Source organism: Perognathus longimembris, chromosome 1 (genome assembly GCF_023159225.1).
Source record: "Perognathus longimembris pacificus isolate PPM17 chromosome 1, ASM2315922v1, whole genome shotgun sequence".
Lineage (NCBI taxonomy): Eukaryota > Metazoa > Chordata > Mammalia > Rodentia > Heteromyidae > Perognathus > Perognathus longimembris.
In genome coordinates, this window is record NC_063161.1 from 14,333,774 (window position 1) to 14,361,134 (window position 27,361).

Below are 27,361 nucleotides of genomic sequence, written 5' to 3' on the forward strand. Positions count from 1 at the left end.
GGCTTAAAAGATAGTTTGAGCTCTGAAAGAATCTGCGGTCTTCGTAAGGGGTTATTACACAGAGCACGCTATGCTGCAAAGTGTTCATTCTACTTTCAAAGGTCTGACCTGGGCAGAAGTACCCAGGGTCAAGGGTATACACACTCACTAGAAGAATCATTACCAAGGGCTTCCCCAAAATGCACAGTCTCTTCTTCAACAGAGTACTCCAACTTCTGTTGAGACTAAAGACCCTAACAGAAAGTATCTGGAAGTTTCCCCAATCTTTCAGAAAAAGCTAGAGGCTAGGGTTGTGTGTCTCACTCTCAATAAATAGACAGAAACTTTACGTAACCCATGTAAAGAGCAGGATGGACTGGCGAACCAGTTTTCTTGGAAAGTTTAGCATTGCCCAGAAATAAGGCCTTTTTGCCTCAATCCTTATAGTGAAAAATCTTTAATAAGCATAATCATTTCCCTTTTTGATTAAAATCTGCTTCCTGAAGTATAAACCATTGGTGATCATTCTGCAACTCAATTCTTTCCCAGGACTTCTCCGTTAGACCTGGATTATGATGTAATGAGGTTTGGTCATTGCATATTTACTACACCTCTGCCCCCCTCCTGGAACTATACTAATCTCTAATGTTATGTACCAGTCAATCAACCTCATTGGAGAACTACTAATTATTATCTCATCCTTCTCATGATCTAACCTCACAATTATCTTGATACAGAGAAGCAGGAGGGAATGGAAGCTGTTCCTCAGTGTTTATTGGAGGAGGTTGCTAGTAGGAAGGTGGGAAGGGGAATGATAAAGGGTCTCCATGGTACCTACAGCCTCATCTCTCACATCACCCCAAGACTAGGAATCTTTGGGATCCTATAGGAACCTCCTGGCTCACCCTGTTCCTTCTGCATGGAAAAGTATTATTCACCACCTTGGAGGTGAACTCCTACTTCAAGGCCTAACTCAAATGCTCTTCTCTCTGCCAAACCTTCTTAACATTTCCAGACTCTTCAATTGAAGGGGGGAAAAAAAAAAGAGTGAGCCAAAAAGGATTGTAAATTATCTATAAATGTAATTAGCACACATATAGGGTGGAATGTAAAGAATGCACAGGATCTTTGTTCCAAGCCTTTGCATTGTGGCTCTGTGTTTGTTTTCCCAACACAGTGGCTTATTACACAGCAGGATTCCCAAATATCACTTACATATTATCATAACTGTTGGTTACTCTAAATATATCTTCTTTCTGAAAATGGTATTTTAAAGATTTAGCTACATATGCTTTAAAACTTGCTTTAAAGTATTTATTTTAGCAAGGGATATAATTCAGTGGTAAAGCACTTGCCTAGCATATACAAGGCCCTAAGTTTGATCTCCAGCACTGCAAAAAAATAAAATAAAGATATAGATATATGTGGACATATATGTATATTTAAGTATAGAATCACTTGCCCGAAAGATATTCATTTTTAAGAAATATTTTTAAATTCTGATAGGAACTGCATTTGTAAAGTCTTAAGGCCTCAAATCCACTGTGTGTGTGTGACACGTGTGTGTGTAGTGTATGTGTGTGTGGTTGGTTGGTACTGGGGTTTACACCTGGGACCTGGCACTCTTGCTTGGCTTTTTTGTTCAATGCTGATATTCTGCCACTTGTAGTGCCCCTCCACTTGTAGCATTTTGATGGTTAACTGGAGATAAGAAATCCCGTGGACTTTTCTGCCTAGGCTAGTATCAAACCTAAATTCTCAAATCTCAGCCTCCTGAGTAGCTAGGATTACAGGCTGACCCAATAGCACCCAGCACCGATCAACTTTTTTGTTGTTGTTAAAAAGGACATAACCGTGTGTTGAAGACTCATTGGAAACACGAAAACCAGACTCACACTTTCTCCGTTATATACTCAGGATAGAAAGGAAATACAAATGGTATTACTAATATACTTACTTAAGTGGTTCTTAAATGCTATGGTCTTTTAGCCTAGGTGTTCCTCCACATTTGCTACACTGATGGGGTAGAAAGCCTGCAGAAAAAAAAAAAAAGAAAGGCTGGCCTGAAGCTCCACTCCTAGACATCTAACTTTGTTTCATGGGATTTGTCATTTTTCTACCCAACAACCTTTCTTTCTTGTTTCATTTCTCTTCTAAAATAAGAAAGTTGGCCATTTTACTTAGCGAGTTTATGAGTGTTCATATTTTACCTTTGATGTTATTTGTTTTCCAGACTTCTTTTCAATAGAAAAAACAACAGCACATTTTTTTCAGCCCATGTAGGAGTTCAGCTTCGGTCCTATGGGCATGAGGAACACATCCATGCCATGAAGTTTATGGTCTTTCTTTTGCCCTTAGCCCTCTTCTCTCTTTTAGACGACAGCTGGTCAAATATCTCTCTTCTTTATTTAAGGACTTAATAAAACCAAAGACAAGTGCAATTTAAAGCTTAAGTGCAGCTTTTATTTAAATTTAGAACTTTTCTAACTCTACCTCCCTCCTCCCCCATCCTCCCCCTGGCCCCCCAGACCACACATCTGTGAAGTTGGCAGCGTCCCTTTCCCAGACGCCCACTAGAGGGCGCGCACATTTTTTCGATTGCCAAGGAAGGCGCCTTAAGTGAGTTCCAGTCCTGAGGTTTGAGACTGGTGTCTCTTTGCCCACTTTCTATTCAACATGGGGTAACTGTGGTGAGCTCTCAAGTTTTCATCCTTACCCCATGCAGTGCCTCCTCCTCTTGCCATCACGAAGAATTCCTTTGCTCACAAAACCACAACAATTTTGTGTCTGTTTCCAGCATTTGTCCTTTTGACATTTTAGAAGAAACAGGATCCAAATTTGATGTTGAAAAGAAAGCACTGATTTCTTTAGAGACAGGATTTCTCCTCCTTACTCTCATTTTCCCTGGCTGTGGGGGAAATTATTCCCTTAAGCAGTTACAGCAGCTCCTTTGAGAATAACAGGAGCCTTCTGAGCAGATTCTTCGAAGCTGACAGCAGACCCCCTTGCTCTGGAATAGGTCACATTTGGGAGTCTGGAGGGGGGGAGATGCAGTCTTTTCTTCAGACCTTTACATTCTGCAACAACAAGCACTTCACCTCAAGTGCTGGAGAATACACTCCTGGAATATTCCTCTCCACCACTACCACCCCCCCCCCAAAAAAAAAAGAAAAAAAATCAAGATCCAAGACAAATAGTGGAGAGTTCTTTGTCTTGAGCCTGTACCCTGTGTTGGATTCCTAAGGTCTTTCACCTCTAAATCTCCATTCTGCACTTTTCTCCTCCAGGAGTCAACAAAGGTATAAGGATATGAATTGCGCCTGTGCCCTACTGCACATGGGTATAAAATGACTTTTGGTTGAGCTCCTCTCCAAGGGACACAAGGAAGATTGAGGCCTGGCTTGAGCATAAAGAGGGGGTACTGGGCCTTCCTCCCCATCCTTTCTATGAACCACAGCCAGCCTGCCCTTTTCTGGAAATGAACCATTTTGTTTTATTTTTATTTCTTTTTAAAAGGTGTCAGAAGTCTTCTGAAGCTGTAGCTTTATGCAAATAGGTTCTACAACACAAGTGGAAAGCTTGAGGGGAGAGTTATTTATATCCCACAGGCATTACACATGCAAAAGGTGAAACTGTGAATCTCTGAATTTCCAGGAGTGGATGTTCTCATGATGAGCACGTTCTTGCAGGTAGCTATTTTGGGGGCACATACTTCCTATATCTATCTGTCAGATTTTCTTTTTAATTTCCACACAGGAGACTGCAGAAGCATTTAGTAATTTTAGAATGACCCTGGATATTTCTGTCCAATGAAATCTCCAAACCTGGACTTTTCCTGGACATTAGACTTACCACCACCACCTTAGAAGACTCTGGAAATAAATCCACTCAGTCACGAATAAGTAATAGTGAACTAAGCACTGCTGCATCAATCCTAGCTATTTGGGAGGCTGAGATCTGAGGATCATGGTTTGAAGCCAGCCTGGGCTGGAAAAACTTACAAGATTCTTATCTCCAAATAGCCAGCAAAAAGCCAGGAGTAGAGATGTGTCTCAAGTGATAGAGCACCTTTTCATGAAAAAGTAGGGGAGAACAGGTTAGCTCTGGTTCAAGCCCTGGCATGCACACACATGCGCATGCACACACACACAAAGATAATAATGTGGTACACTTACTGTCTGCTCATTTTCAAATAGACTCCTAGAACCAATAAAGAAAGTGAACATTTTGCTAGAAGTTACTGCCCTGCTCCATTCCTTCCTTGCTTTCCCATGACACGCAGACCATTCTCCAGTCTCCAAATTGGAACTATACATTTATCACTTCACAAAATTGTTTCCCCTTCTGGAAACTGAGAGCTCACCTCCAAATGTTTCCACAGTACAGGCAATGACAATTATGACTCATGGAAGTTTCACTTTTCTTTGATTGTGACATAAAAACTGGGACCTAAATTAAAACTCAATTATCTCATAAGGGTAATTGGAGTTATAAAACCAAGTGAGTTGCTGTGTTGATCTTGCAGGGAACACCATGACTGATGGAATGCTATGTGCTCTGCCCCCTGTGCAGCCTCTCAGATGAAATGATGGAGCGTAAGGTAATCTGTGCAGAGTGCATGCCAGGAAGGCATCACGGGGGGGGGGGGGGGGAGGGGGCGGCAGCAGCAAGGAGAAATGAAATGAGTCTCTTAAAACCTGTTGGAACCATTCAAGTAAGCCTCAACTGCAGGAGAAAGCTATACGGCACAGTGCAGCTCACCTGTTGGTGAACTCCGCACCAAGACTCTAGCTGGCACCTGACTCTCTGAGCTTAGAAACCCAGGTTCTTTCTCAGCTGGGAGAGGTGAGATCAAGTGTTTGGTTCCATAGCATTGATATTGTCCAAGTCCATGAGAGGAGGTGGGACTGTGTGTGTGTGTGTGTGTGTGTGTGTGTGTGTGTGTGTGTGTGTGTGTGCTTTACAAAAGGCGTAATCCATAAAAGCTACACACAAGTAAAAAGACTTGGGGTAAATTCAGTCATAAATCAAGTGCCCAAGAGGAGCCTGTGAAAGGAAGCTTTGCATTATTCTGAGCCAGGAACACCTGTCCAATGACAGGTGTCTATAGGGTTACTGCTTGAGGATGCACTTGGTGTGCTCCTTGGGGGCAAATCTGATCCACTGAAACTCTGCAACCTCATATTCTAAGTCTCTGGAAATAGAAATCCCTCTCCTATTGTGTGTGTGTGTGTTTGTGTGTATATATGCACATGCGCGTGTGCATGTGCACCCATCCTGGGGCTTGAGCTCAGGACCTGAGAGCTGTCCATAACTGCTTTGCTCAAGACTTTGCACTTTATCCACTTGAGTCTGGCTTTTTGGTGGTTAATGGGAGATAAGAGTCTCACAAAGTTTCTTGCCCTGCTGGCTTCAAATGAGGATCTTTAGATCTCAGCCTTCTGATTAGCTAGGATTACAGAAGTTGAGCCACCAGTCTTCAGCCATTCTGGATTTTTTTTTTGGGGGGGGGGGGGGGAAGGTTTCACTTCCTGCATCCCAAGAGACTTTGCTGTCCCCTTCCTACTCCTGTATATTTCAACAGAGTACATACCCATCACATGGCAATGGCATCTTCTTATCTTTCTGCCCCTCATCTGTTTCTCTAGGGATGTGTACAGCTAAGCACACAGTAGGTGCTTGCTAAACGATGCCATGCACCCTTGAAAGCAGCATAACTCCAGAGTTCTGACTTTTATTTCTGAAAATTAAACAGTGCTATGAGGCTTTACCTACACAGAAGATTGGACAAAACCTAGCCCCTCTGCAAAACCGAAGAGGTTTTTCTTTGAGGGCATCCACCTCGGTAAGTACAGTTCTGGCCCTGGGAAAACAGAGAGAGGTGGAGCAGGATTTCCGGGCACGTTCTGCTTTCAGCTGACGCATCAGTATCCTCACATCTTCTGATAACCATGAGAGGCAAGGTCCAAACCACCCTCGCCCCCATGCCCTGGGAGAGCATGCCTAGAAAGACAGCCAGAAAAAGCGCTGTGTCTAACCTGGGCTTTTGCAATTTTGTTTCCCAACCTACTGTCTTATCTATTGCCTCGAAAAGCCAAAGAGAAATAGGTACAAATTGTATTGACAAAATAAATAGAAATCAGAACTTGATTATAGCAAAGGCAAGTATACATTATAAATAGCAAAACAGCTGGCTTGGACCATATTGCCGGTCACTTACCCAATTGAGGGCTTTGAATGACATCATAACCCTGGAGAGGGTATTGCTAGCCAGCTGGTGTTATTTAGGATACACAGAATTGGAGTGACAAAACACACACACACACACACACACACACACACACACACACACGCACGCACACACTCACAACAGGTCCTACTTATGCAGAAAAATATAATAAGAAAATAGCCTGTCCCTCTGACTCTTTCCTTGGGGGCTATGGAGATGATGGACAGCTAGGCTTGTAGAAGGAGTTTACTCAATGATTTTATTTTTCAGTTGGTTTTACAGCTCAGCAAGTCTCTGCCTGGTCTCTAGCATAAAGCCAGAGCCAGTATGTGAAAAGAAGCCCATCCACTGCTGCAAGTTTGAGGAAATTAGATCATTCCTTTCAACTTGGCGAGTAGGACAAGGGGTCAGCTCAGGGCTAGCTTCCAACCTCGTTCATTCCAGTCACTGCAGGGTTAAACTTTTGAGGTTTGCTGGAGATAGTCTGTTGCTCTCCTTTCTTTCTTTCTTTTTCTGAATAAAATGTTGCATTTGCTCTAAAATATAAGTGTTCCCCTGTCCCATGCATATGCCTTTGATTCTGGAAAGGTGCATTAGCAGATGCATGTGTCTCGCTGGGTAGAAGGTTAATCAGAGAACAGACCGTAATTTTCTATGGCAGCCTAAATATTTTAATGCCCGCTCTCCGTGTCACTAATGCACATTTTTTAAAGAGGAAAAATAAAAATGCTTCTGTGCTCCAGTTTTAAAATGCAAAGGTATGATGTTATTTGTCACCATGCCCAAAAAAGTCCTTACTCGATAACTTTGCCAGAAGAGGGAGAGAGAGAGAAGGCAAATATTCCCCCAGCTGTTTCCTGTCTACAGTGTCTGTGTTTTGTAGATAAATGTGAGGATTTTCTCTAAATCCTCCTTCTCTTTGCTAAATCCCACTGTCACTGCTAAATTCAGAGCTGATAGAGCCTGCGCAATGGAATGAAGTCTTCAAATTGAAATGTGACATTGCTCTCAACATCAACCATCTCTCTGGATTTTTTTCTCCTTTTTTCTTTTCTTTTCTTTCTTTTTTTTTTATTTGCTTCATTGTTTCTGCTAAGCAATTTATTTCCAGACTTTGTACTTCCGAAGCCATGGGGAAAATCAGCAGTCCTCCAACTCAATTATTTAAGTGCTGCTTTTGTGATTGCTTGAAGGTAAATATTTTTTCTTCTTTGAAATGATGGGAGGGAGTTTGCTTCAGACTGTATATACTCCTTTTGCTCCTGAATACCACCGTTGTGCACTTTAGAATTTTCATTGTTTCAGAACTGGGAGTTATTTCTAAATTGCTGAATGTGCATTTCTGGGGAACTGACAAAATAGCTGCCTTTCTACAGATACCTCTAGCAGCAGAAATTATTGCAAGGTACTTAAGCTAAATCCTTTACTTCTGCCGAGCTTTGGTGGTATGTGACAGAAAATTCCTTTAAGTCCTGACTATGGCTAAGGGATAGAGAACATGGTTATAAACTTTAGGATTTTGCAGGTGCAGATGTTTAACGTTTAAGATCACATTTGTGTGTGTGTGTGTGTGTGTGTGTGTGTGGTCTGTGTGTGTGCAATTTGTCAGGACTTTCCTTTACAAGGCATACCACAGATGCAGTGTTATATGTTAGGTGATATGAAAGATTTCACAAATTACAGCCTTTGGAGCTAAGGATCCAGAACTCACTACACTTTTGTGTTCAGAGGATCAAAGTTACAGTGAAGTTTCATTTGCTCTTCAGAGAAACAACTCTCACTGCCCTTGCCTAGCTTTATCATTTCAACAAATACATGCTGTCTCCGGGACGCTAGAAAGTTTCTAGCAGATGCTTGTCTAACTTTTCTCATTGGAAGAGGACTTTCCAGGGTAAAGTTTGGACTTAGAGAGTTTTGTGTTGTAAAATGTTGATTTCTTTTTTTTAATGCTCAGAGTTGTCAAGTCTTTTTAGGTAAAATTGGCTACTGTTGTCAAGGCACCCAACTTCTCGTTTCTGATCACTGGCCCAAGTTCAAGTTTCCATTCTCAGCAAAATTATATCCTGCAAGACTTGTGTTTTTTCAATTTGCAAGCACTTTTTAAGCTGCTGTCACTGGGCTCCTTGGAGGCACTTGCCAGAGGGCTCAATTCATAAAAGCTCCCAGTCACTGACAGCAGAATTCAGTTGCGCTTTTCAAAATGTTTCACGGCTAAGACTTTCCTTAGTCCAGTAAGTAGCTCGGGAGTTTAGGTTACAGCCTTGTGGGGCGCCTGACTCTGCTGTCCTTGAGATCCTGGTGCACTCGGACTGCCTGGCTTTCACAGAAATGATGTCAGTATTCCTGTACCTTCTGTTGTCTGGGAGCTGGTGGTGTTTGTTTTTTTACATCTCTTATTAGATGATCATCAAAGAGAGGGCAGAAGGCTATCTCCGATTCACTACGAGATGGCAAAAACTATCTCCAAATGAACTTTTCAGGCTATGGCTACTGAACATTTTCATAAGCTCAGCTAGCAAAGTGTCCTTAACTTTTTCCTGGACTTGCAGCAGGAAGTGGCCATAGAGCGATGTGTGGTCTTTCCAATGAGATTCAGTGAGCAAAGGGGGTCCTGCCTAGGGGCTCTGATGGTCCTGCAAATCTCAGCTCTGTGTCTTGGAGGTTGAGCAGGGAGAATGGAGGAAGGGAGGGCATGAAGGAAGAAGAGAGCAGCCCAGGACTTAGTCGACTCTGTTCACTATTCAGGGCAGCTACAATCAGCACACAATGGAAATTGGTATCTTGACAGAAGGGAAAGGATTGTCTGCACTGGCAGCTGTGTGATTTGCTCATTATTTGAATGGACAAAAGGCTTGTAGCCTACCTGCCTGGGTGTCCAAATGTAACTAGATGCTCTCCCAAACCCCACCCACAAAGCAGCACATGTTTTTTAAGTCTTCAGTTTTCTCTTCACATCAGCTTCATAATACCCACCCTGACCTGCTGTAAAAGACCTGGAACACACACAAATGATCACACCTCCAGTGAGTATTTTCCTATGACTATTAGCCTTCCATTGGAACTGGGCATTTTTATAATGACCCAGATACCTGGAATCAATTCATATGCCATTTATTGAAGATAAAAAGAGAGGTCTTTGAAATGTGGATTTGTGAATTTTTTTTTGGAGTAGGAGGAGAGTTCTGAGGTGGTTTGGAGTTCTCCCCATCTCTTCTCTTGGGCTCTTTCTTCTCTATCATATCTTTCCTTTTTTCTTCATTTGTTTCTTTTGTGGCTGGCCAAATAAAAAGCCAAGAGATTAGTGAGCCTACAGGACCCTTTGCTTTAAAGTTTTTTTTAACCTCTCAGCAAGTTTGTTGGTTATTGTTTTCTGGTTTAGGAGTATAATGTGATCAATTCTCTTATTTTTTTGTGGGTGTGCTGGGCTGTGTTTTCTGTGTTAACGGAAAATATACCAGAGGTTCTGTCTTGTTCTAGAGCTATAATTCCTGATATTTATTTTGGTAATGTAATTCTGTGGTGGGAGGTGGGGGGAGAAATAGAAAAAACTATTGAAATCATCTTAAATGCTAGAGATTGATGTGCATTTCTGGTCTTAAATGTGTTCTGCCAGTAATAACTGTGAAAAGCACAGCTTTGACATTTCATGAAGCTCTAAGTTCATGCAGGGTATAACTTTGAGTACTATTCTCCACAGTTTTCACAAAAGCTGAAGAACTTAGAGGCAGGTGCTTGGCCTTCAGTATTGTCAACAAAGAAGGGAAGGATGGAGCAAAAGAGAGGGAAAGTAGAGTCATATAATATTCCCAGTGAGATTGAATTTTCTCTGGTTTCCACCGGAAATATTAAAGGAAATTTCCCCTACTCCCTTTTTGAACAAGAAAAGAACAAGGACCAAATGATCCTTTGCCCCTAGCAGTCCTTATGGCTTGGGCTAGGTGAGGGCTAGGTTAAGGACAACTGAGAAAATGAGATAAATATTCAATTGAGGTTTCACCTCTCCTCCTATTTTATGCCTGTTATTTATGATGATTTGACAAAAGATGGTTGTTGTTGTTATTGTTGTTTTCATCTTAACTGTTTTACAAGCATGGACTAAATATGCATCTTGTGTGAACAAGAATAAGGGAGTTAGGTTTTCTTGCTCTTTAGCTTTTTACCCAATTGCTCGTCTGAAGATCTGGCCACTAAATTAGAAATCTTGTTTAAAATGAGGATGTAAACTTTAGCAGTGGTATAGAGCCATTATGTTGCGAGTTCTCATGAGGTGAAGGGCGTAGCCAGAAAGTGAATAACTGAGTCTGTTTCTCAGAAAAAAAAAAGGAAGAAAAAGAAAAAGATGACAGAGTTGAATGGATGAGTGAGGTTCTCTTGAACCTCTTGGTGCAATTATGACTCCGGCATGACTTCGTCATTCTTTTAAGTGCCCTTCACCTAACAGCCTGTGTGTGGCTCTTCCCAATGCTGTTGAGCATACATGTATCTCTGCAGGCAAAGCTGCTCACCTTGGGGACCTTCTTGGAAAAAAAAATATCACATCTCGGTGCCACAAGTAGCAACATGGAAAATCCAACGGTCCCATTTTCTATTTCTTAGAGTGAGGACACACACTTCAGCCAGAGGAATCTGGTGGCTCCAGATAGAGCTGTCTTTTGGCTTTGGTCATTGGCTAAGTCATGCCAACCTGTGGGTCCGTTGGTAGATTTTGCTATAAAATGGATTCAATGACCCCTAAATGTCTTCAAGAGCTGAATTCTGAATTCCTATGACTGGAAAGAAAATACTTGGGCAAGTTTTTATTTTAGAGTCTTGTACATATGAGGGATTATAAGCAAGTGTTTATTTGACATTGGGTACTTTAGAATGCAAGGGTACCATTTACTTAGTGTTGGAGTCTTAGAAAACGATATCCCCAAAGTGTGGCTCTTTGGTATTCTGCATACTTTGGAATCAGAAGGAAAGTTTCTCTCTGACCCTTTTCTGCCTTCCTTTCTCCTACTTTCCATTCTCCCCTAAGGCAGACCATAGAAACTCGCTTCCTCAAAGGCAGCCATAAATCCTATAGATCTGACTTTAATCTTCCCTCTGACTTTCTGTGAAGTAGCTCAGCATAAAAAAATCTTGACCTATCTTGGCTGATAGTAGAGCATACAATCAATCCTTGTTTGGGGTGGAGGAGGGGGGACTCCAGCTCCAAACTCAGAACACAGAAGAGCAAAGAAGAGTCAGAACAGAAAATACTTCCTATCTTTCCCATCTCTGTTAACTAACATTCAATCATATTATTTTGTGCAGTGACATTTCTTATCTGGCTGTCCATGCATCTTCATCCTGAAGGCTCCCTCATCACATACAACTTTAATTAAATAAGTATATCATGCCTTTCTCTTGTTATACAAGTATAGGCTCTGACCCTTTGCTGGGTAAGGAAAGACATCCTACCTTTCTGCTCCAACAGCATGGCCAATTCCCAAGTCCTAGATTTTCTTCTGGCTTCTGTTTAGTTTGTTTCCTTCTTCCCATGGTTGGGTTAACTGCTGATAGTCTCAGGTAATAAATCTGTGTGCTCTCTCTCTGTCTCTCCCGCTCTGATTCCCTCTCATAGTCTTCATCTCTCTCTGTTTCTGTCTGTCTGTCTGTCTCCCACCCACCCCCAAAGATGTAACATTTTCCACAAGTTCTTTTTTGGTCACAGTAAACACTTATTAATCAGAATCCAGGGACAGATATCCTGGGTTTAATATTCTGGTCAATAATGAATGAATGAATGAATGAATGAAAGAATATGGAGGGCCAAATTTTTAGATGATTTAAATTATCAACACACATTTGGCTACAAGCCTGCATTTGGCACAATTATTTAACCTTTGACAATTTGAACTTGTAGCAGGATCTCAGAGTGGAGTGTGATCCCACTGTCACCACGTCTTTCATGTACATATTGGAAGAGCTCTTAGCCTGGTTCATTGTGAGAGGGAATCTACACCAAAGAGGTTCAGGAGGACTTTTCTCCAAGGATCCAGTAGCAAGGGGCTTAAGCACAGGCTGTTTGATGCTAAGACATGCTTAGTCCCAGACTCTAGCCCCTCATGTGCTTTGTGGAAGCCTGAGCCTCTGTCTGTTTCTTCTGCAGGTCAAGATGCACTTCATGTCCTCATCACATCTCTTCTATCTGGTCCTCTGCTTGTTCACCTTCACCAGTTGCGCCACCGCGGGACCAGAGACACTCTGTGGGGCTGAGCTGGTGGATGCTCTTCAGTTCGTGTGTGGAGACCGGGGCTTCTATTTCAGTGAGTAGCTCTCCCTCTCCTTATACTGCTAACCTGCTAAGGTACATGGCTCTGCAGAGAGTGTGTGAATTGCTGAGTGGATACCAGGGGCCTGGCAGCCATCCTTAGCCTCTAAAAGCCTTCATGAAAGCTTAATTTTTCAGTGGGGCTTCAACAGGAGATCAAGGATAGAACTTTCTTCCTTAATGGTTCTTCTTAACCTGCTTTCTGCTGAGCCTTCCTCCAGTGATTATAGGCTACTGTCACTGCTGTTTTCGTTTGTTTGTTTGTTTTTTCTCTAACAGGTGGATGGGGACCCTGGGGTATTGAGAATTTGGGTTTTGCGATTCATGGGTATCAAAGACACATAGGACTTCTCTGTGTGCAATAGCACTTGTAGTAAAGTTGTAAATACTCTACAAATGTGCCCTTGGGAAAAGAATTAAAAGGATACATTCATGTAATTGCCAAACAATATGCAATCATCATAAACAGACAAGACGAACTTTGCTCAAAGATGTGTTTACAAATAGACAAGCTTTCTGTAAATTCATCCTGAAATGTCATACCCTTTATACAAGTTGATTCTGACATTTTGTTTTGCATTTTGGTCATTGCTCACCTTTGGCATAGCTCTTCTCTGAGCATAGTTCTTCTTTGACACAGCTCTTCTCTTCTTTCCATTTGGAAGAGGGTCTTTGACAAGATCAAGGGAAAACCAGGGGTATTTATCCCATAAGTATGTCTCAGATAATGGCAAAGTCAACTATAAATTAAAAGCGTATAGCAAAGTTAGTGCTTGCACACAATGAGCACAAACAAAAGGCATAGGTACCTAAGAGAATTGATCACTTACATAATCTACCTCACAGGCATCTGTCTCACTATATACTACAAGACAGTGAAAAACTTAAAGCCAGATGCTCACTCTGTCTAATTCTTTGGATTGTTAAGAGAGTTCCAGGAAACAGAGCATGAATCATTCCCAAAGGTTTATGTCACTCAAATGTAGACAGCTTACTTAGTTACCTATGAAGCTCCAAATACATTGTGCAATGACTCATACTTGAAGTCTCTCTCATCTTATTCCCAAATGTTAGCCTCTCTCTAGGCAGGTGTGGGGGGTGGGGAGGTATAAGACTAAAAGTAAAGGGTGTGTATATATGCCAGTCAGGAGATGAGGAAGGGAGACAAGGAAGAGCAGGCAGGTGGGGAGACTGGTGATCTATACCATGGCTTTGCCAAAATAAAAGAAGTATCAAGTTACAGAGCATCAAAAGTGCTAATATTTGAATGAACACATTCCCATTCCATGCCTCTAGCCAGTGCTTTCATTGAGTGAATCCATTTGTTTTTCATGCCAATAAACCTTTCCAGTCCAGTTCTGTTACAGGGAAGATGAATGAATTCATTGGGTAGATGTTTTTTTTTTCCTAATAACAAATATGTTTTACCTTTAAAGTATCCCATGGAAGGTAAACATGGAACGTGGATATGGTTCAACAACAGGTTGCAACCGTTTTAAAAATGTTCCTGCTACTGATCAACATTTTGTTTTGGAGGGAAGGAAGGAAGGGAGGGAGGGAGGGAAGGAAGAGAGGGAGGGAGGGAGGGAGGGAGGGAGGGAGGGAGGGAGGGAGGGAGGGAGGGAGGGAGGGAGGGAGGGAGGGAGGGAGGGAAAAAAATGGAAAATGGTTCTCACTTATGCCTGAGAGGATTTCTTTTTCTGCCTTGGTAATCCATTTGTGTAATTTCCTTCCACCCAGTTCACTAGGTAACTGCCAAGCCTGCAAACCCCTTCTGCTATGTGCCAGGTTGAATTGTGCTGATAATTCTGACATGCTCCAGGATTTCCATGCATGGTGTATGGAAACTGGATCCTTCTATACCCATGACGTTAGCACTGGATGATGAGAAATTAGAATGGAAAGAATGACTTTAATCCTAAGTAACTGTTCTAACTCAGGCCCAGAGGGTACTGGACAATTAATTATGTTGGAAACCAATGTCAAGGCACTGAAAAGATTCTTTTGTTGGGCCACTACCATGATTAAGGTTTAGTAAATGTATATAGGTTGTGTTTTTATAATTTGGAAAAATAATAACATTACACATAGCAGTTCTTGATTTTTAAGAGTATGATATTGGATAGACAGTGGTTCTGTAAACCATGTGTTGTCAATATTTTTGCTGAGAGGCTATGATTCATGTGTTCTGCCTTACAGAATTCTGTCACTCATGTCAGTCCCTTCTGACCATGCACAAAGGTATTCTTGTTCGTTTTCCAGTCAAGTGGGCAACCAACTCCCTTTAAATTGTACTTTACTTCAAACATGCATGGAGCATCTGTTGTGTGTCCTAAAACTGAATGTGATGCCTAGAAATGACTGAGAGTCTGACCTTGCCATTAAGAGACCCACAATTTAGTTAGGAGGGTAAAAAAGATGGCCACCTAGGCATAACCAAGTGTCGAGTGAGTAAAATAACCTTGGAGACAAGATGAGATCCTTGAGGCTTTCTTAAAATATTTTGTATTGTTTTTGCCAGGCTCTCCCTTGCCATGAATGAACAATGTCCTCTCAATGGGCTTTATGGTGCCAAAGGCCCTGACTATTTCCCTTTGAATCCCAGAGGCAAGTTAAGTGCCTAGTCATTGTCCCTTTCTATGACTGAAGTGACAGCAATGAATCCAATTGAATCTGATGGAACTCCTTACTTGGGGTCTTCAGACCCATTGAGAAATTATGTTTGTCAAATACTTTGGACCACACTTCTCACTGCATGCTGACTAGTTACTGAATAAAAATTGTTTTTCTTTCTTTCAATTAAATATAGTGTATGTATATTAACAACAACTTAGAGACTATATTTTGGCCATCCCCAAGCTACAATGACAGTCTGTTTTGTGCCTGAGCCAATAATTCTTACAGGCATGAACTGTTGTCAACAAATGTTATTGTTTCCTTTTCATCCCCTGAGAGCTTTACTGGTGGGGGGGGGAGGAAGGGGTGGGTGGAGTCAGCTTTAAGCATTTAATTTTCAAAATACTTCTTAGAAGCAAACATTCTTTCTCACTCAGAAGCCCTGTCAGTTGGCACTTAACTGCTTCTTACCCTTATTTTCAAAGGTTTGTTGTGTCTGTGCCTTTTATTTTAAGCAACACTATTTTGGAAGCACAGAATTTTTTTTCTCAATAGTGTAAGGCAATTTCCAATGTTAGTTCACAATTTAAACATATGAAATAAAATTGTCTCCACTTCTTCCTTTGGACACTGTACCCTTGTCTAACAAGAAGATGTTTTAATGTTGTTAAAACTGTTCTGAATAACAAAAAATTAGTAGTGCTTATGTTGTACAGAGTAATTCAGCCTTGAAAATGAGCTCATAAACCCCATCAAGCCCAAATTTCACTGGTGGACAGTAGAAACAACCTTGTAGATGATCTGTTTTGTGAGTATCTTCCCATCATAAGTGGTATAGTGCATCTATAATTAATGATACTTCCCCAGACAATTTATGAAATGAAAGATCCAGAGAAGAGCTAATTACAATTCTTCCCTATGTATCATTGTAAGAGAGTCTATCCACCAGCCTTGTGTTCTTTCCATACTCCTTGAGGAAAACAGTGGCATAATGGAGATGAGAGCGTGTTGGGAGAAAGCTAGCTATTATCTTACCAGATGGATGGAGCCCTCACTGAAGGTGTGTCACTGTAACCTCATTTGCCATGAAATACAGCAATAAGTAAAAGAAAATGGAATAGGCTAAGCTTGCCATAGGTATATTTTTTGGCAGTCATGGCAGTTTTTACCCTTTTAACATATTGTTTAGAAGCTTGTGGAATTTTTCCTCCTTGGAGATATGTTAGAAATGAACGGACAACCATCTTGGATGGTTTCAATTAAGAATAACCAAACGAAAGAGTTTCTAGGGCCCTTTTTAGTTTTAAGAGTCCATAAACAGTCCCTTAAATAAACTATATTTGCTCTACTTTGGGCAGTCTAAGAAAAAGGAGAAGTAAATCAATTAGAAAGGAAATCTGGGTACCTTTTCAGTCATTCCAGATTTATGGCTTTTGTAAAATATGCTTCCAATGCATAGTTATTAAGAACAGGTCTGAATAAATGAATGGCATTTGTGCTAAAACGTAGTGTTTTTACAGAGTCTAAGTGAAACTCTGCAGTTAACTTTCACTGTTATTGATTGCATAAAAACCTTCTTAGGTTTAGGTTATTATTATTAACTCAAACTTCTTTCCTTTGATACACAGTGCTCAGAAAACTGCTCTGAGACCTGCTTTGAGTTGAATGACTTTGGCCTGCATTTTTAAACCTCTTGAAGCTGAAATGTCCTTGTCTATAAAACAAGGAGATTTTGTTAAAGTAAATGACCTCAGCCAACTTTAACAGACTTCTAGTCTAGGTTGTAATTAACAAGGATCCGATGCTCTTCAAGAAAAGAAAATACTGGATTTAAATAGTGACTTATGAGCTATTAGCTTCCTTTATCTTCTCTGAAGGATGGAAAGAAGTTCCCCAAAGATAGTCCAGGTGCCAGTGGCTCACACCTGTAATCCTAGCTACTCAGGAGCTTGAGATCTGAGGATCACAGTTCAAACATAGTCCAGGCAGAAAAGTCTGCACAAGACTCTTACCACCAATTAACTACTCCCAAACTGGAAGTGGAACTGTGGATCAAAGCAGTAGAGTGCTAGCCTTGAGCAAAACAGCTCATGTCAGACCCTGAGTTCAAGCCCCACAACCGACCAAACAAAAGCAAACCAGCTAATTTAAAGTTGAGACTGAATCTCTCAAGAATGATATCAGAACTCAGACATGACCATATTTACTCAGATTATGAAAGCAAAGGAGTACACACTTCATGAAAAAAGAGTGACATTTTCCAGAGAGAAGATGACTATCTGACACTCTGACCTTTATACTTTCTTGGCTGTGAGAACAAGTAGATAGGTTTGGTTTTAACTGTACTTTATCAAGTTACCGGAAAGAAATAAGAATCTGTAGGTTTCTCAATTTTCACTGAAAGTTTTTTTCCACTAAAAGAAGAGAGTGTACAATTTTGAACATGCAAAGATACATTTCCCCATCACTAGCACTGTTTTGAACCAGACTGGAATTGAGCTGTGCCATTGTATCAGTGTGCTTAGCACCTAGTAGGTCGCCAGGCATGCATTTGTGTCGTTGCTAGTCAAAGTTAGGCATGGGAACCATAACTAGCTGTGGAAAATCTAGTCTCTTTGAAGCTAATTGGCACATGTGGAATTATGGCCCTGGCCTCATTAGGACCACAGGACAAACGGGCCATAGACACTGTTAAAAGCAATTTTTTATCTTGACAGCAAATACTCAGTTCTTATTCTTTAAGCATACCCAAGAGGACCAAGTCTCTGTAAGTAAGAAAGTTATGGCTTCTGTGCAAAACTTGAAAACAATTTGCATTTTTATGACATGTTCATACTCTCTAAGGCCCTCTTCTATCTGTTAGAGAGTTATAAACAAGAGAATGAAGGATTCAAGATCAAGGGCTTCTCCTCTATTGCTAAATATCCAGAGTTTAAACCCCAACTCTGCAACTGACTTGGGTTAACCTTGACAATGGTACTTAACCTCATCACTCCTCAATGTCCTGCTCTGTAAAGTCAGGCCCACTGTATGGTGTTGGCATTAGAATTAAATGCATACATGGATTGCAATCGATTCAGTTAGAATGCTTCCTGACCCATAGGATATTTCACATGTATGCTTGCCATTACATTTATGTCTTTCCTATCTGGAATCATTTGCAGAATCTATCCCTAAAAGGTGAAATAGCTACAGAAACTAATTATGCACACATCCTCTTTCCTTAGGGGGTAGCTGAGAAAACATTGTTATCAGTGGTAGCGTTTATATCAGTAGTGCCAAAGCTAAAAAGGCAAGAAGAATGTCTTATACTTGTCTATTCCATTTACATTTTCAAAATCAAATCATATTGGCTCATGCATTTTCTCTTCACCTCAGTCTTGATGGGCAATAAGAATGGTTCCATTGGACAAATAAGGATTGTGAGTCAGAGAGATTTTTTACTTCCTCACTGAATGGATCCATAACCAAAGCCAAGTATTTCTTGCCTCAAAAAATGTCTTGCTTGGTAATTTGCATTATCTAAAAGCCTAAATTGTGTGCAAGCCCTCCTATGATAGATAAGAAGCAGGAATCTTGATGAGGTTGAGACATTTCCTCAAAATGAAGCGTGAGGGGGGTTGAGAGGCAAGAATTCCACCTGCCTGTTATCACTCAGTTGTTTGTAGACCGTTGCGGCTCGTATCTTCAAGTGGCTCGTAGAGAAGACATTTGGGATGCCAGTGAGAGTTTAGTATTCTACAGCTTCAAATGTCTGGTCCAGGCATGATGCACCATGACAGCAGTCCTTGGGGCTCCATTCGAACCAACTACCTCTCGCCAGCATCTTTCCTTGTGCTTGCAAAGCCTGCACCAAAGAACCAGACAAACTAAAAACAGGCACGAGGTACCTCCCAAGGAGAGGTCTCATTGATCTCAATAACAGGCTGTAAAATTCTTTGCCCTTTATGTAGCCAGACTTCTTTGACAACCATGGTGGCAAAAAAAAAAAAAAAATCATTTTGCTGACCTGGCAAAGTTCCATCCTGCACCTCTCCATGAAAGGTCAGCAAGCTCTTGCATCCCAAAGAATTACTTTTGGTTGCCTGGAAAGTTCAAATCCCTTATTAGCTGTTATACTAAGGAGATGACAACAGAGCATTTTGTTTGTCTTTATCTATATGTGAGAGCATGTTTGAAACATAGCAAAGAGCTGTTATTTGACATGCAATTCCCTAACTACAGTAAGCTGTATGCCTATTTAATGCATTGTTTAGTCTCACATTGGCTAGAGCCACTTAAAGAAACACTTGGCAAGCACTTGGTTTTCATTCTTGGCATAGCTGCCCCTCTTCATTTTTCACTGAACCTTAAATACCAAGAAAAACCCTTTCTTTAAACCCTCACTTTATATCTGGCATATTGTTTCATGTAATTTGCCAGAACCTTTGCACGTGGCTCCCTACATTTGTCCTATGCTAATTAATGGCTTTGCAATATTTGATCAGCAGAAGCACAGACACAAAGAGAAATTGTGCAACCAGTAGAGACCACACAGTTTTTAAATTAAAACCTTTTGCCTTAAATGCTCAGGCATTCTGCAAGGATAATGGTTTCCATTCTTTTTTTTAAAAAAGAAGTTGTCTTTCTGAACCCCGTAACAAGATACCCAAGAATCTGTTTCTACCTCTTTCTTGAAACTACCTGATGCTTAACAGGAAATATCATTGAAGATTGCTACCACTTTGGAAGGTCTTGGAAAATAGTCTTGTCAAACACTGAGTCTGACTCTCAGAGAGGAGAGATGTATCTAAGGTCACATAGATAGTTAGGAGAAGTAGAAGGAGATGCTGTTGATTCTGTTTTCTTATCCCATTCAAGTATTTCTCCATTAACAGCATCAAACCATGCCCATGTCAAAGTTACCTAAAATATCCCAGAGAGGCCTCTAATGAGATTTAGCCAAATGAATAAGATCTCAATGGATCCTTCAAAGTATAAAATAAACGCTTGACATTTAACAATTTTAGAATTTGGCTACAGGAATTTTCACCTTAAAGTGATTCTCTGCCTGTCCCAAATGTGCTTACGGCATTTCATCAAGTCCACTATTATATGTTATATTATTCTGAATCTCTGTCACTCTCTCCAGTGTCAACTTTGGTAGAACTACTTTGGAATGACTTAGCAAAGCTCTGTTCCTGGAAAATCTGAAACAGTCTGGCCATTTGTTGGATCAGCCCTTTTTTTCTGGACATTTCTCTGATGATCTCAAGCCAAAATAAATTTACACCTGATTTCTTTGCAGACTCACAAGCAAATACTTAGAATCTCTCTGGATTTTCTTTGTTCATTTGTGGCCTTTGGGCAGTACTAGAAAGACTGTTGAAGGGCCCTTTTTATACTTTGAAAATCTATCAAGCTATCACAGAACTGCCAGGCCATTCTGCGAGTGTTTCTGGGAAGATGGCACTACTACCTTTGTGCCATTTACCCTGATGAAATGGGTCTTTCATCAGAAGCGAGTGATTTAGAAAGACTGCACTGAGCCAACCCACAGGCAGCCAATTCCTGATTATCCATGAAACTGGGGAAAGGAGCACACAAGCTAGAATTCTGGACTGAACTGATTTGAAGATGGTTGATTTCTCTTCTCTCTCTTCCTACCCTATCTTCAACCCCTTTATAAAACCAGGTGATTTCTTTTAAAATCCTACTTCATGCTGATCCTTTGCACTTATTATTCCAAGAAATGCCATTAGCAATAGGACTTTCAAAGTTGCCACTATTAAAGTTTGGAGCCATGTAATTTTTTTTGAAGGTGAGGGCTGTCCTGTGCATTATAAGATATCTGTTATTATGTTGGCCTCTATCAACTGCCAGTAGTCAGCTTGACCTACTTGTGATGACCCAAAATGTCTCAAGACATTGCTCAGTGATTCTGGGGGGAAGACAAGTCACCCCCAGTTGAGAATTTCTATACTAGACACGTCTCAAAAAGAGAAACAACTAGAACGGTGTTGAAAATCAAAAGCTTACAAAGATTTGCTAAGTGGAAGATCAACTTAGCCACTAGTCACTGATTAATCCAGAATTTGTGGCCCATTGCCTGGAATTAGTGATGAGAAAAGTCTTTGGGCTTTTGAAAACCTTTCTCTGAAAATACAAGCTCTTCCTGTAGGCTCTTTTAAAGATATGGGTAGACTTTCCCTTTTGCCTTCCTGTGATGGACCTCATTTATGTTAGTAAGAGAAGTAAAGGCAGGCAGAAATGGTGGGGTGAAAACCATATGCTTAGAGGATTTTGCTTGTGACATGAATAAGAGGAAAGAGGAACTTGGCATCTCTGACCTCAATATTTGATGGTAATCCCTTCACAGTCCCATCTTGAGTCCTCACCAGTGAAAAGATTCAAAGGCAGTGGCTACAACTTTTCTCCTTCTTTCTTGTGACTTTCCTATCTGAATAACATCACACTCATTTTATTACCCAGAAACAATGAGCAGTCCAACATTTGGGCTGGACTCAGTTCCCTTACTGAACAACATTGTGATCTTGGAAGAATCATTCCATATCTTAGGCCTCTCATTCTTCCTCATAAAATGGGAAATAAAAATATTTTACCTCAGAATTGTTCTGAGAACCAAATATGGCATTCTGGAAAGTGAAAACGCTATCCTTCTATGTCATCAGTAACTGATTGAATTGAATACTTCATTTTGTGCCTTTACTCCCTGTCTGCAAATTAGCTCAATAAAATCTTCTGCAATAATTATAACCTAGGAAAGTTAGTTTGGTAGTATCATTTCTTAAACTTTATGTGTGTGTATATGTGTATGTGTCTGTCTGTCTGTCTGTATACCAGTACTGAGGCTTAGAACTCAGGGCACCATGCTCTCACTAGTCTTTTTCTCTCAAATGTGGCAGTCTACTACTTGAGCCACACCTCTACTTCCCACTTTTTTGGTGGTTTATTGAAGACACAGGTCTCGTGGACTTTTCTTCCTGGCCCTCAAATGTTTTAATGAAGAAGAAAAACATATTGGCATCTTATAGTCACATATCACTTTTGCATTTTGGCTGCTGGAGAGTTAATGAATGCTCATTCGAATGCTCATTCATTATGACACTTTCCACTCACTGGAAGAAGCAGAAAAGAGAAGAGGCCTATCACTTTACCACACTGGGTTTGGTGAAAGGGTTTGTCTCCAAAGGGGTGATGGGTAGTTACTGAAGAATCACACAGAAGCAGAAGAATCTCTTTCTCCCAAGTCAGCTCTTGCCCACTTCTGCTTCACCTCAAAACACGGTGTTCAGCTGAGGGAATATATTCTTAATCGGAAAAATATCCTTGCTCTTTTAAAACACCCATCTAAACTTCTTTCTTGTTAGATTCTAACTTGGGAGATTCTGCTTTTTGTTTTTTCTTTGAACGTGTCTAAAACAGAATCCAAGTTGTGAGTTTATCACAGAGACCAAATAGTCCTCTCTCAGGAGCCCCACTTACATCCATTATTCCTAGAGACACAAGCTTGGATATAATGCACACCTGAAATCCCAACTACTCAGGAGATGAAGATTGCACTTCAAAGTCAGCCCCAGGTATAAAGTTGGTCGAATGCCATCCCAATGCACAAACCAGTTGTGGTTGTGTGAACCCAAGCTGCCCGCTACATGGAGGCACAGATGGGAGGATTTCCATCCAAGACTATGTCTAACTAAGCAAAAAGCATATGACCCTATCTGAAATAGAGCTAGAGCAGGGAAGGGCTGGGGGTGGGGCTTAGATGGGAGAGTGCTTATCTGACAAGGATGCGGCCCAAAAATCAAATACTGTTTATTGCTCTTCTGAATTTTTTGTTCCCTTTTATTTTGAGATTTTGAGGAAAAGCAGAGATGAAATTTTCTGTTCTCCACAATAACCTGTGGGGAGCACTTAATAAAAGCCCTTGGTCTAATATTGAAAAAAGAAATCATTCAAGATCTATTTCCTTCTATCAGTTCCCAAAATAAGCCTCATTACATCATTGTGAATCATGGTTGTATCTAAAGTGAAAACTCAAATCTACTTGAGATATTGCCTTTTGTGACCCTTTCGCTGAAGAGGTCAGTAAGTGTAGTTAACAGAACTTTCCAAGTCTTTCATACCCTTACCACTAGGTTCCATCTATTTTGAAAACAGAACTTCTACTTAACTCATCTCTCCTTCTTTCTCCCTCCAAGTTATTTCAAAAGAGTATCTGTGGGCAAGGAAAATAGGTAACTAGCATATAATCCCTCACAAATAAGTCCCAGAATAGGTATTATAGATGGCCTACCATCCCTTAGAGAATACCACAAGTACTTTCTATTTACCAAAGCTGAAGTGAAGAGTCCTCGAGTTAGCAAGAACCCTGAAGGGAAATCTGGTATAGACAATCAAGGTTCAATGAAAACCACAATGTGATTGACATCATAAAGCATATTAGTGGGCAAATCTAGAACTACAATTCAATCAACTTCATCAGCAATCCAGAGCTCTTTGAAGAACTAGACATATTGAACTTAACCTTGATAAATTCATGTACAAGTAATCCTGGTAAATACAGTCAAAACACTCAGAGTGAGTGTTAAATTCTGCTGATATAATTCATCACAATAGTCTTTGGAAATCCAAGCACTTAACCATTCATAAAATCATCTTTCTGACTTCTAGTACCTATTGGTAGTTAAGTGTCAAATCTAATCAGCCTAACTATTGGAACCTGAATGTTCATAAACTCTAGTGGTTTGATAGCTTAGGTAGTTAGAAGGTGAGGGAGAGAGAGAGAGGGAGAGAGAGAGAGAGAGAGAGAGAGAGAGAGAGAGAGCAAGGGGGGAAGAATGAATGGAGACAGGAAGGAAAGAAGAAGGGAGGGAGAGAGGGAGGGAAGGAGGGAAGGATTCCATTTTAGTTCATTTTACAAGCTAATACATTTTGAATTGCTAACTCAGAAGATACCCACACAGGTATTATCAATACACTTCCTGCCCCCACACATTCTAGACTTGCTAGTCTTTCATGACGGTCTTCCATGAAGAAGCTTAGAGTTTCCTACGTATTTTGAGTTTTATGTTTCTTTCCATTAAAGTTTCCAGCCATTCTCAGACATATTTAGCTTGGCAGAAGGTAGGAGTGACTCATGGAGTGAAAAAATTTGAAAGCAAAGCTACTGAAAATGGATCTAATTTCTTTTTAGGGTAATTTGGAAGCGAGAAATTGATAATTTGTCTAATTTTTTCTGGTTTCGTCAGCTGTTACACTGCCACATATTTATTCCATATGGATGTTTTGTTATTTTGGAAACACATAACCAATTTCAGCTGCAACTATATCACATATGGCCAAAGAGTAAGACAATTGCTGGCTCATTGGCTCATTGTGTTTGGCTAGATACCCTTAATCAATGGCTATCGAGTGAAAAAAACAGGAGCAAACAAAGCATGTTCAGCAAGTTTCTTCCTATGGATCCAACCATTTCACTCTGGGTTTACAAATGTTCTCTACTAAAGACACGGCAATGTTTTCAGCATAGATAAGCTACCAGTTAACTGTGTCCACCTCATAATTCTACTCTTGTTGTTATAGAGATGTTCCCCACCCCAATCCCTGCTGTTTCTTGTTTCCTAATGTGAAACAAATAATGAGGAATAATTCTAAGACCAATGACACTGTCAAGAGTGTATGGACCCTAACTAATGAGCCACAAGACTTGTGAAAGGCATTGGTGCCCCAAACCTAGCTAGTATTTCCTTATTTTATTAATGTGCCTGCTTTGTGTGAAATTATAGAATTATGTCCCTTACTGAAAACCATAATTCAGTAAACACACAAAAGAACCAAGATGTGAAAGCAAAAGACACAGAAGGGCTTATTTCTGACTGGCTCTGAAAGAGATGTTGCCAATGTAAAGTCAGTGGGTTACTGGTTTAATGTAAATGATTCTGACCACTGCCACTACCACATACAAAACAAGAGCAATACTAAAGAACAGGAAAGTCTGTCCCTTAGAAGAAATCAGATTTCATTGATAGTTACAAAAAAGTGTTTTATGGCAAGAAGCAATCTCTTCTTTATAATGGGAAAATGAAGTTTGATTAACAAATGTTCTGGGAACATACATCAGCATTGCTTAGTGTATTAAGATCGTTCTAGAGCCTTACTACTCAAAACAACCTAAGGAAAAGAAAATTTCAAAAACCTAAGAGCTTATGAGAAATGCCTAATTAAAAGACTCCCCTAGGGGCTGGGAATATGGCCTCGTGGTAAAGCGCTCGCCTCGTATACCTGAAGCCCTGGGTTCGATTCCTCAGCACCACATATGTAGAAAAAAGCCAGAAGTGGCACTATGGCTCAAGAGGTAGAGTGCTAGCCTAGAGCAAAAAGAAGCCAGGGACAGTGCTCAGGCCCTGAGTCCGGGCCCCAGGACTGGCAACAGAAACAAATAAACAAAAAGACTCTCCTAAAACAAACTAAAATATGCATTGAAACCAGATTCTGAGGGATTTATTGGTATGTACATTAGGGTCTATGGAAAATATTCCCCCAAAAATAATTGGTGATATTCATTTCAGAAGAGAGAAAGTAGAAAATCATGGGAACTCCACTCTCAATAAAGATTTGGACAATGGTTTTGGAGCCAAATCTGCTAGTGATCATTACCAATAAAAAAAAAAAAAAAAAAAAGGTGATTGTCTATACAGAATTCCCATTTCTTCAAGATGACAGCATCTTTCCTCAGAGGAAATCTAAAACTGCTCTAAGGATAACCCCTGGCCTGACTCTCTGTGAACCTGAAATTAGAACTCACAATTGCTTTAGTGACAATTTCTAATTGCATCACTAAGGCTCAAGAATTCAGCTCTGATCCTCAAGATTTTGCCCAGTTTCTTTTCCAAAAAATACATTTTCGGGCTGGGGATATAGCCTAGTGGCAAGAGTGCCTGCCTCGGATACACGAGGCCCTAGGTTCGATTCCCCAGAACCACATATACAGAAAACGGCCAGAAGCGGCGCTGTGGCTCAAGTGGCGGAGTGCTAGCCTTGAGCGGGAAGAAGCCAGGGACAGTGCTCAGGCCCGGAGTCCAAGGCCCAGGACTGGCCAAAAAAAAAAAAAAAAAAAAAAAAAAATACATTTTCAAGAATAGCTAAGCAAGAGACCTCCAATATACATGCATGTTTTATATTTATCATTTTGCTTCTTCTGTTATGACCATCCAGGTTCTAATATCCTTTCTTATGAGTCTGAGTTGATTAAGTCCATTAGAGCTCCAATCAAGATTTACAAGAAATAGGTTAAAATGAGAAAAATATATTTCTCTGTCACCTGTGAGTAGGTAAAAGAGAAACTTAACACCTAGAGACAAATATTGCCATCTAACTCAAGCTTACATCTATACAATTGGTATTTCAGGGGCCTTTGGGCACTAAGGTGAAAGTACTTCGAAGGAATGTCTTCATCTCTATTCTCTTGAATACTGAGTGGCATAGAAAAGAAGCCAAAGTGATGAGTCTACAATTAAATTGCTTATTGATATAACTTCCATACATTTAACTTAAGTACCAAGCAAAAGCTACCAAGGGAAGAATGCAATTAGTTCCATACCTAATTTGATTTCTTAAAATGGATTTTAGAAATTTCCATGAAACAACATTAAATGGTCCTTCTAGAAAAAGCCTTAGAGACTATTTTGCTGAAATTAATTCAATAGAGACTGGACAAGGAGTCAGGGATATCACTGTAATACAACAATGTGGGCTGAGTATAAATGCAGCAAAACAAATTACTTTGTTCTAAGCTGGCTTTAGCATACCTAGACCTATGCCACTTCTGCTTCCAATATCCAGGATCTCTTTGGATACTAACTATCCATCCTTCTCTTTTATTTAATCCAAAGTGTATTTATTGCCTTTGTCCTGTCACCTATGCATTAGGATAGTGACCTCTGGCTCAAAGGAAGACGACATACCTTGTCTTTCCAGAGCTCTTCCTCAGACACATCAAGGGTACAATTCAACTCAAGTTGAAAAGATAATCACCTCCTCCTAGTAAAAGAAGAACCCAGATTTGGAAAAACAATTGAAACTTCAATAATGTAGTGATCATCAAATGGACATTTCTTCAAGAGCAAGTGGAAGTTTGAGCCAGTGAAGAAGGAAGGGTCCAGGTTCCCCTCCAATGTAATGGATGGCTTATGCAATCGCTCAGACTGCTGAGGACAGTGCAGACCGTCAAAACCAAGTCT

The 27,361-nt window shown here is 40.4% G+C and overlaps 1 protein-coding gene across 6 annotated transcripts in view; it reads left to right on the forward strand.

The window, feature by feature from the left end:
- Positions 1–7,042: 7,042 nt before the first annotated feature.
- The window catches only part of Igf1 (insulin like growth factor 1), a 75,087-nt gene continuing 54,768 nt past the window's right edge, over positions 7,043–27,361 (forward strand). Inside the window, exons 1-2 of one of the 6 annotated variants that reach the window (XM_048357099.1) lie at positions 7,043–7,401; positions 12,342–12,498. In XM_048357099.1, coding sequence (XP_048213056.1) covers positions 7,339–7,401; positions 12,342–12,498 — 220 coding nt within the window. In that variant the 5' untranslated portion in view covers positions 7,043–7,338. Of the gene's footprint in view, positions 7,402–8,370; positions 8,440–9,033; positions 9,232–12,341; positions 12,499–27,361 lie in introns of those variants that run through there. The other 5 variants (XM_048357086.1, XM_048357092.1, XM_048357122.1 and 2 more) reach the window with 5 other exon arrangements.